The 12,538-nt window shown below is 45.9% G+C and overlaps 1 protein-coding gene across 2 annotated transcripts in view; it reads left to right on the top strand.

Moving 5' to 3' along the window:
• DNAH3 (dynein axonemal heavy chain 3) overlaps window positions 1-12,538 on the top strand; it is a 206,043-nt gene that overhangs the window by 10,411 nt on the left and 183,094 nt on the right. For both annotated transcript variants that reach the window (XM_023224996.2, XM_023224997.1), the window contains 3 exons: window positions 268-442; window positions 3,771-3,960; window positions 5,883-6,078. In XM_023224996.2, coding sequence (XP_023080764.1) covers window positions 268-442; window positions 3,771-3,960; window positions 5,883-6,078 — 561 coding nt within the window. The remainder of the gene's footprint in view (window positions 1-267; window positions 443-3,770; window positions 3,961-5,882; window positions 6,079-12,538) is intronic.

The following is a 12,538-nucleotide window of genomic DNA, read 5'->3' as shown; positions in this document are numbered from 1 at the left end:
TATTTTTAGTAGAGACGTGGTTTCACCATGTTGGCCAGGCTTTTTGAGATTGTAGACAAAATCAACTGAACAAAACCATGCTGAAATACCTATGAGGTGTTCAGTCGTTACGGTCATCTTTGAAGTATACACACATGACATTAGATGACACAGAGGAGAGGGGCTTCTGTTGCAGAACCACACTCATCAGGCTAGGGAATGTAGGCAACACCACAGCACCTCTCCGGAGAACCAAACACCAAGGGCTGAGCTGCGTCTACTTTTCAGGATCAACTTGGCCTTCAAGACGTCAATCTTCTCACCCATGAAGAAGGAGGTAAAGCCATCCTTGACGTTCCCAGGAAGCAGACCAATGAGTCCAGAACAGCAGCTCGATGTCATGTTACAGCAGGAGATGGAAATGGAAAGTAAAGAAAAGAAGCCCTCTGAATCGGACCTGGAGGTACGTTCTTGTTGCCCCCTTTCCCTCAGTTTGCTGAAGATTGCTCTCGGCATCTCGGTGATTCTAAATTCAAGGAGAACGGCAGAATCACCTGGGAAATGTTTGAAAAACACCAAAGTCTAGACACAAGACAGGCTACTGGAGAGGGCGCATGTTTGTGTGCTTGTGTGAGTGAGAGAGAGAGTGTGTGTGCATGTTCTCTGCCCTAGTAAGTGATGGAAATTGATACCTTGGGTCCTTTTAGGATATAAGTTGCAAAAATGGTGGCCCATAGGCTAGGAGTGCCAGATTTTGCAAGACAAAAAATGGAACACGTAGTTAAATTCAAATTTTAGGTAATGAATAACTTTTTAGTATAAGTATATCCCAAAGCATCCCATATTTTATCTGGGATCTCTATCATAGGCTGAATTTGGCCTGTAGATGTGTTTTAAGAATGAGGTGGCTGGGCATGGTGGCTTACACCTGTAATCCCAGCACTTTGGGAGACCAAGGCAGGTGGATCACTTGAGGTCAGGAGTTCAAAACCAGCCCAGCCAACATACTGAAACCCCGTCTGTGCTAAAAATACAAAAAAAAAAAAAAAAAAAAAAAAAAGCCAGGCATGGTGGCAGGCACTGTAATTTCAGCTACTTAGGAGGCTGAGGCAGGAGAATCGCTTGAACCTGGGAGGTGGAGGTTGCAGTAAGCCAAGATTGAGCCACTGCACTCCACCCTGGGCAACAGAGCGAGACTCCGTCTCAAAAAAAAAAACAAAAATGAGGTGGCTGGGCGCGGTGGCTCATTCGTGTAATCCCAGCACTTTAGGAGGAGGAGTGGCAAGGATCACTTGAGCCCAGGATCTCAAGACCAGCCTGGGCAACATGGAGAAACCCAATCTCTACAAAAATTAGCTGGGCATGGTGCCATGCATCTGTGGTCCCAGCTACTTGGGAGGCTAAGGTGGGAGGATCACTTGTGCCTGGGATGCTGAGGCTGCAGTCAGCTATGATTGTGCCACTACACTCCAGTCTGGGCAGCAGAGTGAGACCTTGTCTCAAAAAAAGGTAGGGGGAGGGATTCACAACCCTTTCTGGGACAAGACAGCCTATCCCTCGGTCCCCTTCTCTGACACCTCAGGCATCCCAGCTATGATCATACCACCACACTCCAGCCTGGGCAACAGAGCAAGACCCTATGTCAAAAAAAAAAAAAAAAAAAAAAAAACAATGAGGAAACTCTCACATAGGCTACATTTTCCAACTTCTCTTGAGAAAACTCAAATATTTGGTGCTAAGCAGTAGCTACCTCCTTTAGATAAGAAATACACTCTTCAGTTCGTCACAGTTCCCACCATTCCTTATTATTTTCTTCGGTCTAGACAACTTTCACTTATTAACATTACCTGCCTGGCTCTAGATAGATGCTGGAGTTTCCAACGAGTCTTAAAAGAACAACAAAACTCTAGAGCAAATGTCTTGTGGGTTTAGGGTGTATAATAAAATGATTAATAAAAACTCACAGTGACTATGTGCTGTTGGCAAAATTCCATGCTAAACCCTCTACCTACTTGACCCTACTTGAGACCTGGGTTCTATGGTTATCTCTATTGTCCAGTTGTGGAAAGTGGAGTATAGACTGTTTAAGCAATGTCCCAAGGGCTACAGTGCAGGAGACAAAACTAGAACTTAAAGCATGTCTGGCTGATACTAAAGTCTCTGTAGTTTTTTTTTTTTTTTTTTTTTTTTTTTTGAGAGGAAGTCTTGCTCTGTTGCCCAGGCTGGAGTGCAGTGGCGCAATCTCAGCTCACTACAACATCTGGCTCCTGGGTTCAAGCGATTCTCCTGCCTCAGCCTCCCGAGTAGCTGGGATTACAGGTGTGTACCACCCCACCTGGCTAATTTTTGTATTTTTAGTAGAGATAGGGTTTCACCATGTTGGTCAGGCTGGTCTTCAACTCCTGACCTCAGGTGATCCACCCACCTCGGCCTCCCAAAGTGCTGGGATTACAGGCGGGAACCACCGTGCCCCGCCAGCAACCTCTTCTGATCTGAAACTTAAAAACAGACTTCAAGCCCTTTCCTGACACTCTGTGCTTCTCCTCTGTCTGAAATTAGTCATTCTCAGAGCCACTCAGCCATGCAGCAGCTCAGAGGCAAACCCCAAATATACAAAATTTCCTGAAGTCATTAGGTTCCACTGGCCATTTTTGTTTCATTTGTGTGTGTAGGTTGCTTTTGAAACTCAAAAGCCCTTGCTTGAATAAGAACTATCAGCTGGGTGCGGTGGCTCATGCATGTAATTCCAGCACTTTGGGAGGCTGAGGTGGGTGGATCACCTGGGGTCAGGAGTTCGAGACCAGCCTGGCCAACATGCTGAAACCCCGTCTCCACTGAAAATAGAAAAATTAGCTGGGTGTGGTGGTGCACACCTGTAATTCCAGCTACTCGGGAGGCTGAGGCCAGAGAATCACTTGAACCCGGGAGGCGGAGGTTGCATTGAGCTGAGATTGCACCACTGCACTCCAGCCTGGGTGGCAAAAGTGAAATTCTGTCTCAAAAAACAAACAAACAAAAAGAACCATCGTGGATCTTGGGCTTTGGGGATATTTTTCCCCACTGACAGCTACAAGCTACAGGATCAAAGTGTTTTATAGTGGATCATTGCTGTTCAGGAGGGTGAACTATTTGAGGCCATTTTAGGAACTTGTCATTCCTCTTCTTTTTTTTGAGATAGAGTCTTGCTCTGTTGCCCAGGCTGGAGTGCAGTGGCATGATCTCAGCTTACTGCAACTTCTGCCTCCCGGGTTCCAGCAATCTTCCTGCCTCAGCCTCCCAAGTAGCTGGGACTATAGACGTGGGCCACCATGCCCAGCTAATTTTTGTAGTTTTTAGTAGAGACAGGGTTTCACCATATTGACCAGGCTGGTCTTGAACTCTTGACTTGGTAATCCGCCCACCTTCGCCTCCCAAAATGCTGGGATTATAGGTGTGAGCCACCGCACCTGGCCTGTCATTCATCTTCTTAAAGGTCACCAGATATGCCACCTCCATCCCTGGACTCTGCACTCACTCCACTGTTCCTATCTGGGTGGTATTTGACAAATCCTTCCTTATACCCCACTGACATCGCTCTGGTTTTGGTTGAATCCTCTGAAGTCTTGGGGTAAATTTGCCAGTGATCTCCTTGCCATGAGTGTGAAGCGACAGGCCCAGAATGCATGGTTATGGCAAGCGAAGGGTGCGGACGAATGCTGTGTGAATGGGGTGCCTTGGCAGCTAATAGGCAGAACAGGTGAGCCCATGATCCAATCATGACCATTTTCTTGCTGGTGGTTTGTTTACGGAAGAGATATAATTACTATCTGACCAATGGAATTCGCAAAGACATGATTGCCCCTGAGGAGGGTGAAGTGATGGTTCGGATTTCAAACCTGATTTCTAACACGCTGCTGACAAGTCCCTTCTTGGAGCCCCTGATGGTGGTCCTCGTGCAGGAGAAGGAGAATGACTATTACAGTAGCCTCATGAAAAGCATCGGTAAGGCTGGTGGGCATAAAGGGGGCTGGGGAGCTTCTATATAGTAGAAGCTTCTATGTAGTAGATGTAGAGGGCACCTCCTTCTTTTTTATTTTTATTGTTGTAGAGACAGGGTCTTGCTTTGTTGCTCAGGCTGGTCTGGAACTCCTGGGCTCAAGCAGTCCTCCCTCCTTAGACTCCCAAAGTGCTAGGATTACAGGCATGAGGCACCATGCCTGGCCTGGAAGGCACCTTCTTTCTTCTCACTTTGTCATTTGCCACCCTGGTTCCACTGGAAATACCCAAAACATAATTTAACCGTTAATTCAAATTCCCCCATCCCCCTACCATCACTGATGGCTACCCCAGCACTTCACATATTCATGTGCATCCCCGTAATCTGCAGATCTTATTAAAATGCAGATTCTGACTCAGTAGATCTGAACCTGGGGCCTGAGATTCTACATTTGTAAAGTTTAAACATTTTTTTTTTTTTTTTAGCGACAGGGCCTCCCTATGTTGCCCAGGCTTGTCTTGAACATCCTGGACTTAAGAGATCCTCTTGCCTCAGTCTCCCAAAGTGCTGGGATTATAGGGATGAGCCATCACACCTGTGTGAGATTCTACACTTCTTCTTCTTCTTTTTTCTTTTTCTTTTCTTTTTTTTTTTTTTTTTTTTTGAGACAGTCTCGCTCTGTCGCCCAGGCTGAAGTACAGTGGTGTGATCTCGGCTCACTGTAACTGCAGAGGTTGGTCAGGATTTCCAGACCAACCTGCACAGACCCCTGGGTTCAAGCGATTCTCCTGCCTCAGCCTCCTGAGTAGCTGGGATTACAGGCGCGCACCACCATTCCCAGCTAATTTTTGTATTTTCAGTAGAGACGAGATTTCGCCATGTTGGCCAGGCTGGTCTCGAATTCATGACCTCAAGTGATCTGCCCACCTCAGCCTCTCAAAGTGCTGGGATTACAGGTGTGAGCCACCGCACCCGGCCTGCTACTTGTTCTTTATGACCCAGCACAAATGTTACTTCCTCTATGAAGCTTTCTACCAGTCTTTCTTAGTATGTCAAACATCTGGTCTCTAAATTTCTATTTCTAAGTGTAATGGATGGTATCATCCATGGTGGGTTTTTTTGTGTGTGCATCTATTTTGGTGTGAGAAATCAATCAGTGACTAATGAGGTATCAGCAAATCCTATATCATTGTCATGCATGATACTAGACATCCTACCAGGGCTCAACCCCAGATTCTAAGCGCTCCACTCCGTGAAGTCACATTCCTCCTTCCTGTAAAATACCCTCAGAAAGAAAACAAACACCAAGAGTGAAGCTTCCCCAGTTGCATTATACCCAGGGGATTACCCATGACCTTGCAAATGGACAGAGGCTCATTTACATTCTAAGAGTTGAAGCTAAGGCCAGGTGTGCTAGCTCATGCCTATAATCCCAGCACTTTGGGAGGCCGAGGCGGGTGAATCACCTGAGGTCAGGATTTCAAGACCAGCATGGCCAATGTGGCAAAACTCCGTCTCTACTAAAAATACAAAAAATTAGACAGGTGTGGTGGCAGGCACCTGTAATCCCAGCTACTCGGGAGGCTGAGGCAGAAGAATCGCTTGAATCCAGGAGGCGGAGGTGGAGGTTGCAGTGAGCTGAGATTGAACCATTGCAATCCAGCCTGGGCGACAGAGCGAGATTCCATCTCAGAAAAAAAAAAAGAATTGACGCTAAGGTCAGGCATAGTAACTCACGCCTGTAATCCCAGCACTTTGGGAGGCTGAGGCGGGAGGATCACTTGAGCCCAGGAGTTTGAGACCAGCCCGGCCAACGTAGTGAGACCCCGTCTCTATATTAAAAACAAAACAAACAAAAAAACGAGTTGAAGCCAAGAGCACAACCCTTACAGCTTAGTAACGAGGTATTTGCCCTTTCTGATTGTAGTTGATTACATTCTCATGGACCCAATGGAGAGAAAACGGCTCTTTATTGAGAGCATTCCCCGCTTGTTTCCTCAAAGAGTGATCCGGGCCCCTGTGCCCTGGCACAGTGTCTACAGGAACGCCAAGAAGTGGAACGAGGAGCATCTGCACACGGTGAACCCCATGATGCTCAGGCTGAAGGAACTGTGGTTTGCAGAGTAAGAAATCCCTCCCTTTTTTTTCATTCCCTTTCTTTACTGCATCCATGCATAAGCAAGCCTATTCTGCTGTGCACAGTGGGAGGAGCCCTGACAGTGCAGAGAAATGAAAGAAAAAAATCCTAGCCCAAACGTGCACGTGAACTCTAAGTGACACCTCTCTTTGCAGGCTTATGTGGCCCCCCTTTGTGTCCCCAGGGCACCCCATGCCTATCTCTAAGCACTGGAGTATCCTGCTTAATTGCACAGACTTGGAGCCAGCCTGCTCAGGTCTAACTCCTAGCTCTGCTGCTTCACAGGCATATATGTGTGTATATATGCTTTCTTTATCTCTAAATTTGTGATAATGTTAATAAGTTTCCACTTCATAGGATTGATAAGAGGAATCAATAACTTACTACATCCGAAGCACTTAAAACGGTATCCAATATAACCTAAGCACCAGTAATTGTTAATTTGGCATTACCTCCATTACAACATCACCCTCAGTTTTTGTTTTTGTTTTTGTTTTTGTTTTTGAGACAGAGTTTTGCTCTTGTTGCCCAGGCTGGAGTGCAGTGGCACGATTGTGGCTCACTGCAACCTCTGCTTCCTCGGTTCAAGTGATTCTCCTGCCTCAGCCTTCCAAGTGGCTGGAATTACAGGCATGCACCACCATGCCTGGCTAATTTTGTATTTTTAGTAGAGACGGGGTTTCTCCATCTTGGTCAGGCTGGTCTCGAACTCCCGATCCCAGGTGATCCACCCGCCTTGACCTCCCAAAGTGCTAGGATTACAGGTATGAGCCACCGCGCCCAGCTCACCCTCAGTTATAATAGAACGTTTACGTATTTGTCTCCCTCTAGCCTGTGAGATGTGTGCAGGGTTGAGTTTTATTTCTTTCTGTTTGTTTTTGAGACAAATCTCACCTTGTCACCCAGGTGGAGTGCAGTAGCACAATCTTGGTTCACTGCAACCTCCTGCTCCCAGGCTCAAGCAATCCTCCCACCACAGTCTCCCAAGTAGCTGGGACCGCAGACACATACCACCACACCCAGCTAATTTTCTGTATTTTTTTTTTTATAGAGATCGGGTTTCACCTTGTTGCTTAGGCTGGTCTCAAACTACTGAGCTCAAGCAATCCGCCCACCTCGGTGCCCCAAAGTTCTGGGATTACAGGTGCAAGCCGCCATGCCCAGATGGTCTTATTCCTTTATGTAACCCAGTGCCAGTGCAGGGCTGGCAAGCAGTGATCTCTGAGGTATTATTTATCAATGATTAAATTGGCAAAACTCTGTCTCCAAAAAAAAAAAAAAAAAAAATTGTAGGAGTCCAGATGAGGCAGAAGCCACCTTTTTTCACTCTTTCATTTTTTAAAAATGTGAGATATCCACATTCCATAAAATTCACCCTTTAAAAGTACACAATGCAATAGTTTTTAATATACTCACAAGTTTGTTTAATCCTCACCACTGTCTAATTCAAGAATATTATCATTATCCCCAGAAGAAACCCATTAGCGGTCACTCCCCATTCTCGCCTTCCCCCATTTCCTCCCAACCACTACTCGATTTTCTCTCTCTGTGGATTTGCTTTTTCTGGACATTTCATAGAAATGGAATCATGCAATATATGATCTTTTGTGTCTGGCGTCTTTCAGTGAGCAATGTTTTCATCCTTCATCCACACTGAAGCTTGTTTTCTATGGCTTCCTTTCGATGGCTGCATACTAATCCATTGGATGGCTATCTCACATTTGTTTTATCTGTGTATCAATTGCAGTGGCCCTGGAGGTGGAAGACTGTGGTATTTTTAGTGAGCCCTTCACGAAGGGGTACAAATCCTGGTGAGAGAATGAAGACACTGGAGTTCACTGAAAGGCCAGGCTAATGAAATGATGAGCTGCCCCCATCTGAATTTTTTATTAGATAAATTAGAGGCAGATATGCTTACTTAACTTTGATTGGCCGAACTTATTAGCAGCTCATGTATTTTGTTTTGAGAGGATCTCTAGCTTTGAACATGTTCAGTCTTAAGGGAGCCCTGTGGCTTGGAGAACCTACTTGTTTTTCAAATCCTTAGTTTTCTTTTATTTTAAAAAGGAATGAGGGGGTGAAGTCAACCTAAGACAGAACCCACCAGTGAAAAGAAATACCTGTATTCTCTTCTTTGAAACGAATTCGATTTTCTAAAGCCTTGGAGGTACCTGTCAGCAGTCAGGACACTGAGAAAGAATAAGTAATTTTCTAACTAGGTGAAGCATATAAAATAATAATTTATAGAATAGGATATGAATTCTGGTTCTTGTTGTGTCTCTGATTAACAGTATAATTTGAAGAAAATTAATCCCTCTGTGACCCTGTTTGTTTGTTTCTCTCTGTCTTTCTATCTTTCTTTTAGACAGGGTTTTGCTCTGTCACCCAGGGTGCAGTGCAGTGCTGTGATTAGAGCTCACTGCAGCCTCAAACTCCTGGGCTCAAGGGATTCTCTCGCTTCAGCCTCCCAAGTAGCTGGGACTACAGGTGCACGCCACCATGCCTGACTAATTTTTAAATTTTTTGTAGAAACAGGGTCTCTCTATGTTGCTTAGACTGGTCTTGAACTCCTGGCCTCAATAATATTTCCCGCCTCAGCCGCCCAAAGTGCTGGGATTACAGGCGTGAGCCACCACCTAGTCTGACCCTATTTTCTACATGCAAATGGGAATCATCATAGCAATACCTACCTCATGGAGCTGTTAGGTAAGGAAAGTGCTTAGACTACTGCTTGGCACACAGTAGTTGCTCAACAAATGAACGTATTGCTTTAAGTGCAAGCGTGTTTATGAACTAAAAAAATAACATAGAAACTAGTGAGGAAGTCAGTCTTAGAGCTAGGTGAATTGCCAGAAACTTCATGCTAAGAAGATAACAGATAATCACATGTATGTGAGTTTACACTGATCATGTAGCAAAGATGGCAAATTGTTGAGAAGAAAGGCTTTTTACCACTTGTTTTTCATGGTTCTCTGAGGAAGATTATGCCAGCAACAGAAACACAAAGTGAACTGAAATCATTTAGAAGAATTTTATGAACTGAACCAAAAAAATCAGCAATGAGAGCCTGGGCATGGTGGCTTATGCATGTAATCCCAGCACTTTGGGAGGCCGAGGTGGGCAGATCACTTGAGGTCAGGAGTTCGAGAGCAGCCTGGCCAACATGGTGAAACCCTGTCTCTACTAAAAAACAAAAATTAGCCGGGCGTGGTGGCATGTGCCTATAATCCCAGCTACTTGGGAGGCTGAGGCGGGAGAATCACTTGAGCCTGGGAGGTGGAGGTTTCAGTGAGCCAAGATCGTGCCACTGTACTCCAGCCTCGGTGACAGGGCAAGACTTCATCTCGGAAAAAAAAAAAAAAAATCAGCAATGAGAAAGATTGGTTAAGGAAATGATATAGAGCTATTTTCTTATGTGACCTGCACTATTTAACTTCAGGTTCTTAGTGATCAATGAAAGGTGGGTGGGGGTTGAAGGCTAAAGTGAGGATTGTAGACTGAGAAAAAAATAGGAAATCTGGTCTGGCCACTGTGGGAAGTTTGTTAGGATTCTATGAAAGCTGAGTAACAGAATTATCAAGTGGGGTCAATGGCCACATTAGGGATGGCTGTCCAATGTGTGGTGAGTGAGGTCCTCTGGCCTTGTCCTTGCCTAGAAGTGCTTTATGCCTGGTGAGATAAGATGAAAACTAAGCTCATCACCTCCACCAAAAAGAACTAGAAATGCAGCCTTCAGGATTTGGGGAGGATGAGGAGAAATGCCTAATTGGTCATTAAAATGAATGATGAAAATGAGAGGCAAGAATTTAGATGAGCTGAGAAATTGGGCGAAGATCCAGTTTGGGAAGTAGTGACAAGGAGGGATCATTTGAAGGAGCGATTTATAAATGAATGGAATAGATGTCAGGAAGAGAATTGGTGGATTTTTGAGCTAAAAAGAGGACTTGGGAAGTGTGGCAAAGGACAAGGCATCCATCGATCTGGGAGAAACAGGCGAAAGTAAGCGTGTCATAGGAGAGGGCAGAAGAAGATTTATCTGTTCATTCAACAAATATTCACTGAGTGCCCACATTGTATAAGGCACCACGCCCAGGAGCGTTGTGTCTGTCTTGGTGAACCTGCCCCCAGGGGGAGTGGTGGTGGTTCCTGCAGTGGAACACCCGGTGATTGTAGATCAAAGTAAAATTCTGCCTGGACCCATTACAGAAACCTATGGGAACCTCATCACAGCTGCTTTCATAGAGGCCGTGGGGATCTGCCCTGGGGGTCCCAGTTGAGTGGCATGAGCATGGCATGGAGAAGTGGTCCATGAACATGAACATGTAGCCAGCACTTTTCTGGTTCTCTTTCCTACTACAGGGCTGCCATGTTGCACAACTCTAGGGGGCATCATTCTCGTAGAACACAGTATGAATGATGGCCTCTGCAACTGTCTGATGCAATAGCACTAGACAGCCACATCCTTGGTTGACCGACATTTAGCTGCTATGCCTGATGGGTTAATAGGAGGAAAAAACCAAAAAATAAAAAGTGGAGAGCTTGACCAGGCATGGTGGCTCACACCTGTAATCCCAGCACCTTGGGAGGCTGAGGTGGGTGGATCACCTGAGGTCAGGAGTTGGACACCAGCCTGGCCAACATGGTGAAACTCCATCTCTACTGAAAATACAAAAATTAGCTGGGCATGGTGGTGCGCATCTATGGTCCCAGCTACTTGGGAGGCTGAGGCAGGAGAATTGCTTGAACCCCGGAGGTAGAGGGTGCAGTAAGCCAAGATTGCACCACTGTACTCCAGCCTGGGTGACACAGCGAGACTCCGTCTCAAAAAAAAAAAAAAAAAAAAAAAGTGAAGGGCTTGATGAGAGCTTTTTGTTAGTTTTTGCTTTTCCTTATCCAGCCGCTCTATTCTACTGATATACTCTGGACAACTCTAGCATCAGTAGTTCTAGGAGGTGTCACTCAGGCATGAGATACAAAATAAACATATATTAGGTCCAAAGGCTATTTTCTCTCTTGGCTTCCAAACTGTGAGTTCATTTGTTTCTTTCATTCATTTAGTCATTCATTCATTCACTTGTTTAACAAATAGGTGCCAGGTCCTGGTTATATGCTAAGCATTGATTTAGTACAGTAGATAATAGAAGTGAGTTCATTTTTCTAGGGGGAAAACAAACAATAAATATATTAGGTAAATAAATTAGATAATATGTTAGAAGGTGATGGGTACTATGAAAAGAAAAATTAGCCAGAGTAATGGGGATAGGCAGTGTGGTTGTGTGGGGCTGGGGCGGGGCTGCTTGCCCATAAAATACTTGTTTGAATCTAACAAACTTCACCGCCACCCCTGTTCCACTAATGGGATGGATGCAGCTTAACACCAGGGTGCATTTGTTTTTGTGTTTGAGAAAGAGCCTTGCTCTGCTGCCCAGGCTGGAGTGCAGTGGTGCAGTCTCAGCTCACTGCAACCTCTGCCTCCCAGGTTCAAGCAATTCTCCTGCCTCAGCCCTCTGAGTAGCTGGGATTGCAGATGCCTGCCATCAGGCCCGGCTAATTTTTGTATTTTTTTTTTTTTTCAGTAGAGATGGGGTTTCACCATGTTGGCCAGGCTGGTCTCTAACTCCTGACCCCAAGGGATCCACCCACCTTGGCCTCCCAAAGTGCTGGAATTACAGGCCTGAGCCACCGCACCTGGCCCCAGGGTGCATTTCTTGACAAGCAGAGCACTCACCCATTCTGGCCCTTTGGACTGGGCAGAGCCAGCACAACCACACACCCAGCCATGGTAGCCTTTACTGTGAAGGTGACATTTGAGCCAAGGCTGGAAGGTGAAGAGGTCAGCCCCGTAGAAGTCGAGGGGGATGAGTACTGGAGGCAGCAGGAACAGCCTATGCAATGGACCCAGCAGCAGCAGGTGGGCGTGTCCTGGAAACAGTATGAGGTGAGCGTGGAGCATCGTGAGTCAGGGAGGCGGGTAGGAGAGGAGGTCGGGGTGGGGAGGTGGGGGGAGGTGACAGGCAAGACAGGAGCAAGAGAGATGGCACAGGGTGCAAAGCACCTAGTGGGCCCCAGTCACTAGGCATGCTTTTACTCTGAAATGGGAAGTCTTTGGAGGGTTTTGAGCAGATAGAATCTGACTTAGGTGTTAAAAGGATACCCCTCGTAATGAAGAAAACTCTCATTTCTTCTCACTGGTTGGTCTTTCTTCGCCCTCATAGTGACAGGAGTTAGAGGACTTAAAGAGGCTTTTTTGGCTCCATAGGCTTTTTTTCCTTTTTCTTTTTGGAGACAGGGTATTGCTCTGTCACCCAGGCTGGAGTGCAATGATGCAATCAGGGCTCCCTGTAGCCTTGACCTTCTGGGTTCAAGCGATCCTCCTGCCTCAGTCTCCTAAGTAGCTGGGATTACAGGTGTGCACCACCACACCCAGCGTGTCTTTTTTGTTTTTG

The sequence above is a fragment of the Piliocolobus tephrosceles genome, chromosome 17 (assembly GCF_002776525.5).
Source record: "Piliocolobus tephrosceles isolate RC106 chromosome 17, ASM277652v3, whole genome shotgun sequence".
In the NCBI taxonomy this organism is placed as follows: domain Eukaryota; kingdom Metazoa; phylum Chordata; class Mammalia; order Primates; family Cercopithecidae; genus Piliocolobus; species Piliocolobus tephrosceles.
The sequence above is the reverse complement of the archived record's forward strand: the minus strand, read 5'-3'. Positions and strand labels throughout refer to the sequence as shown.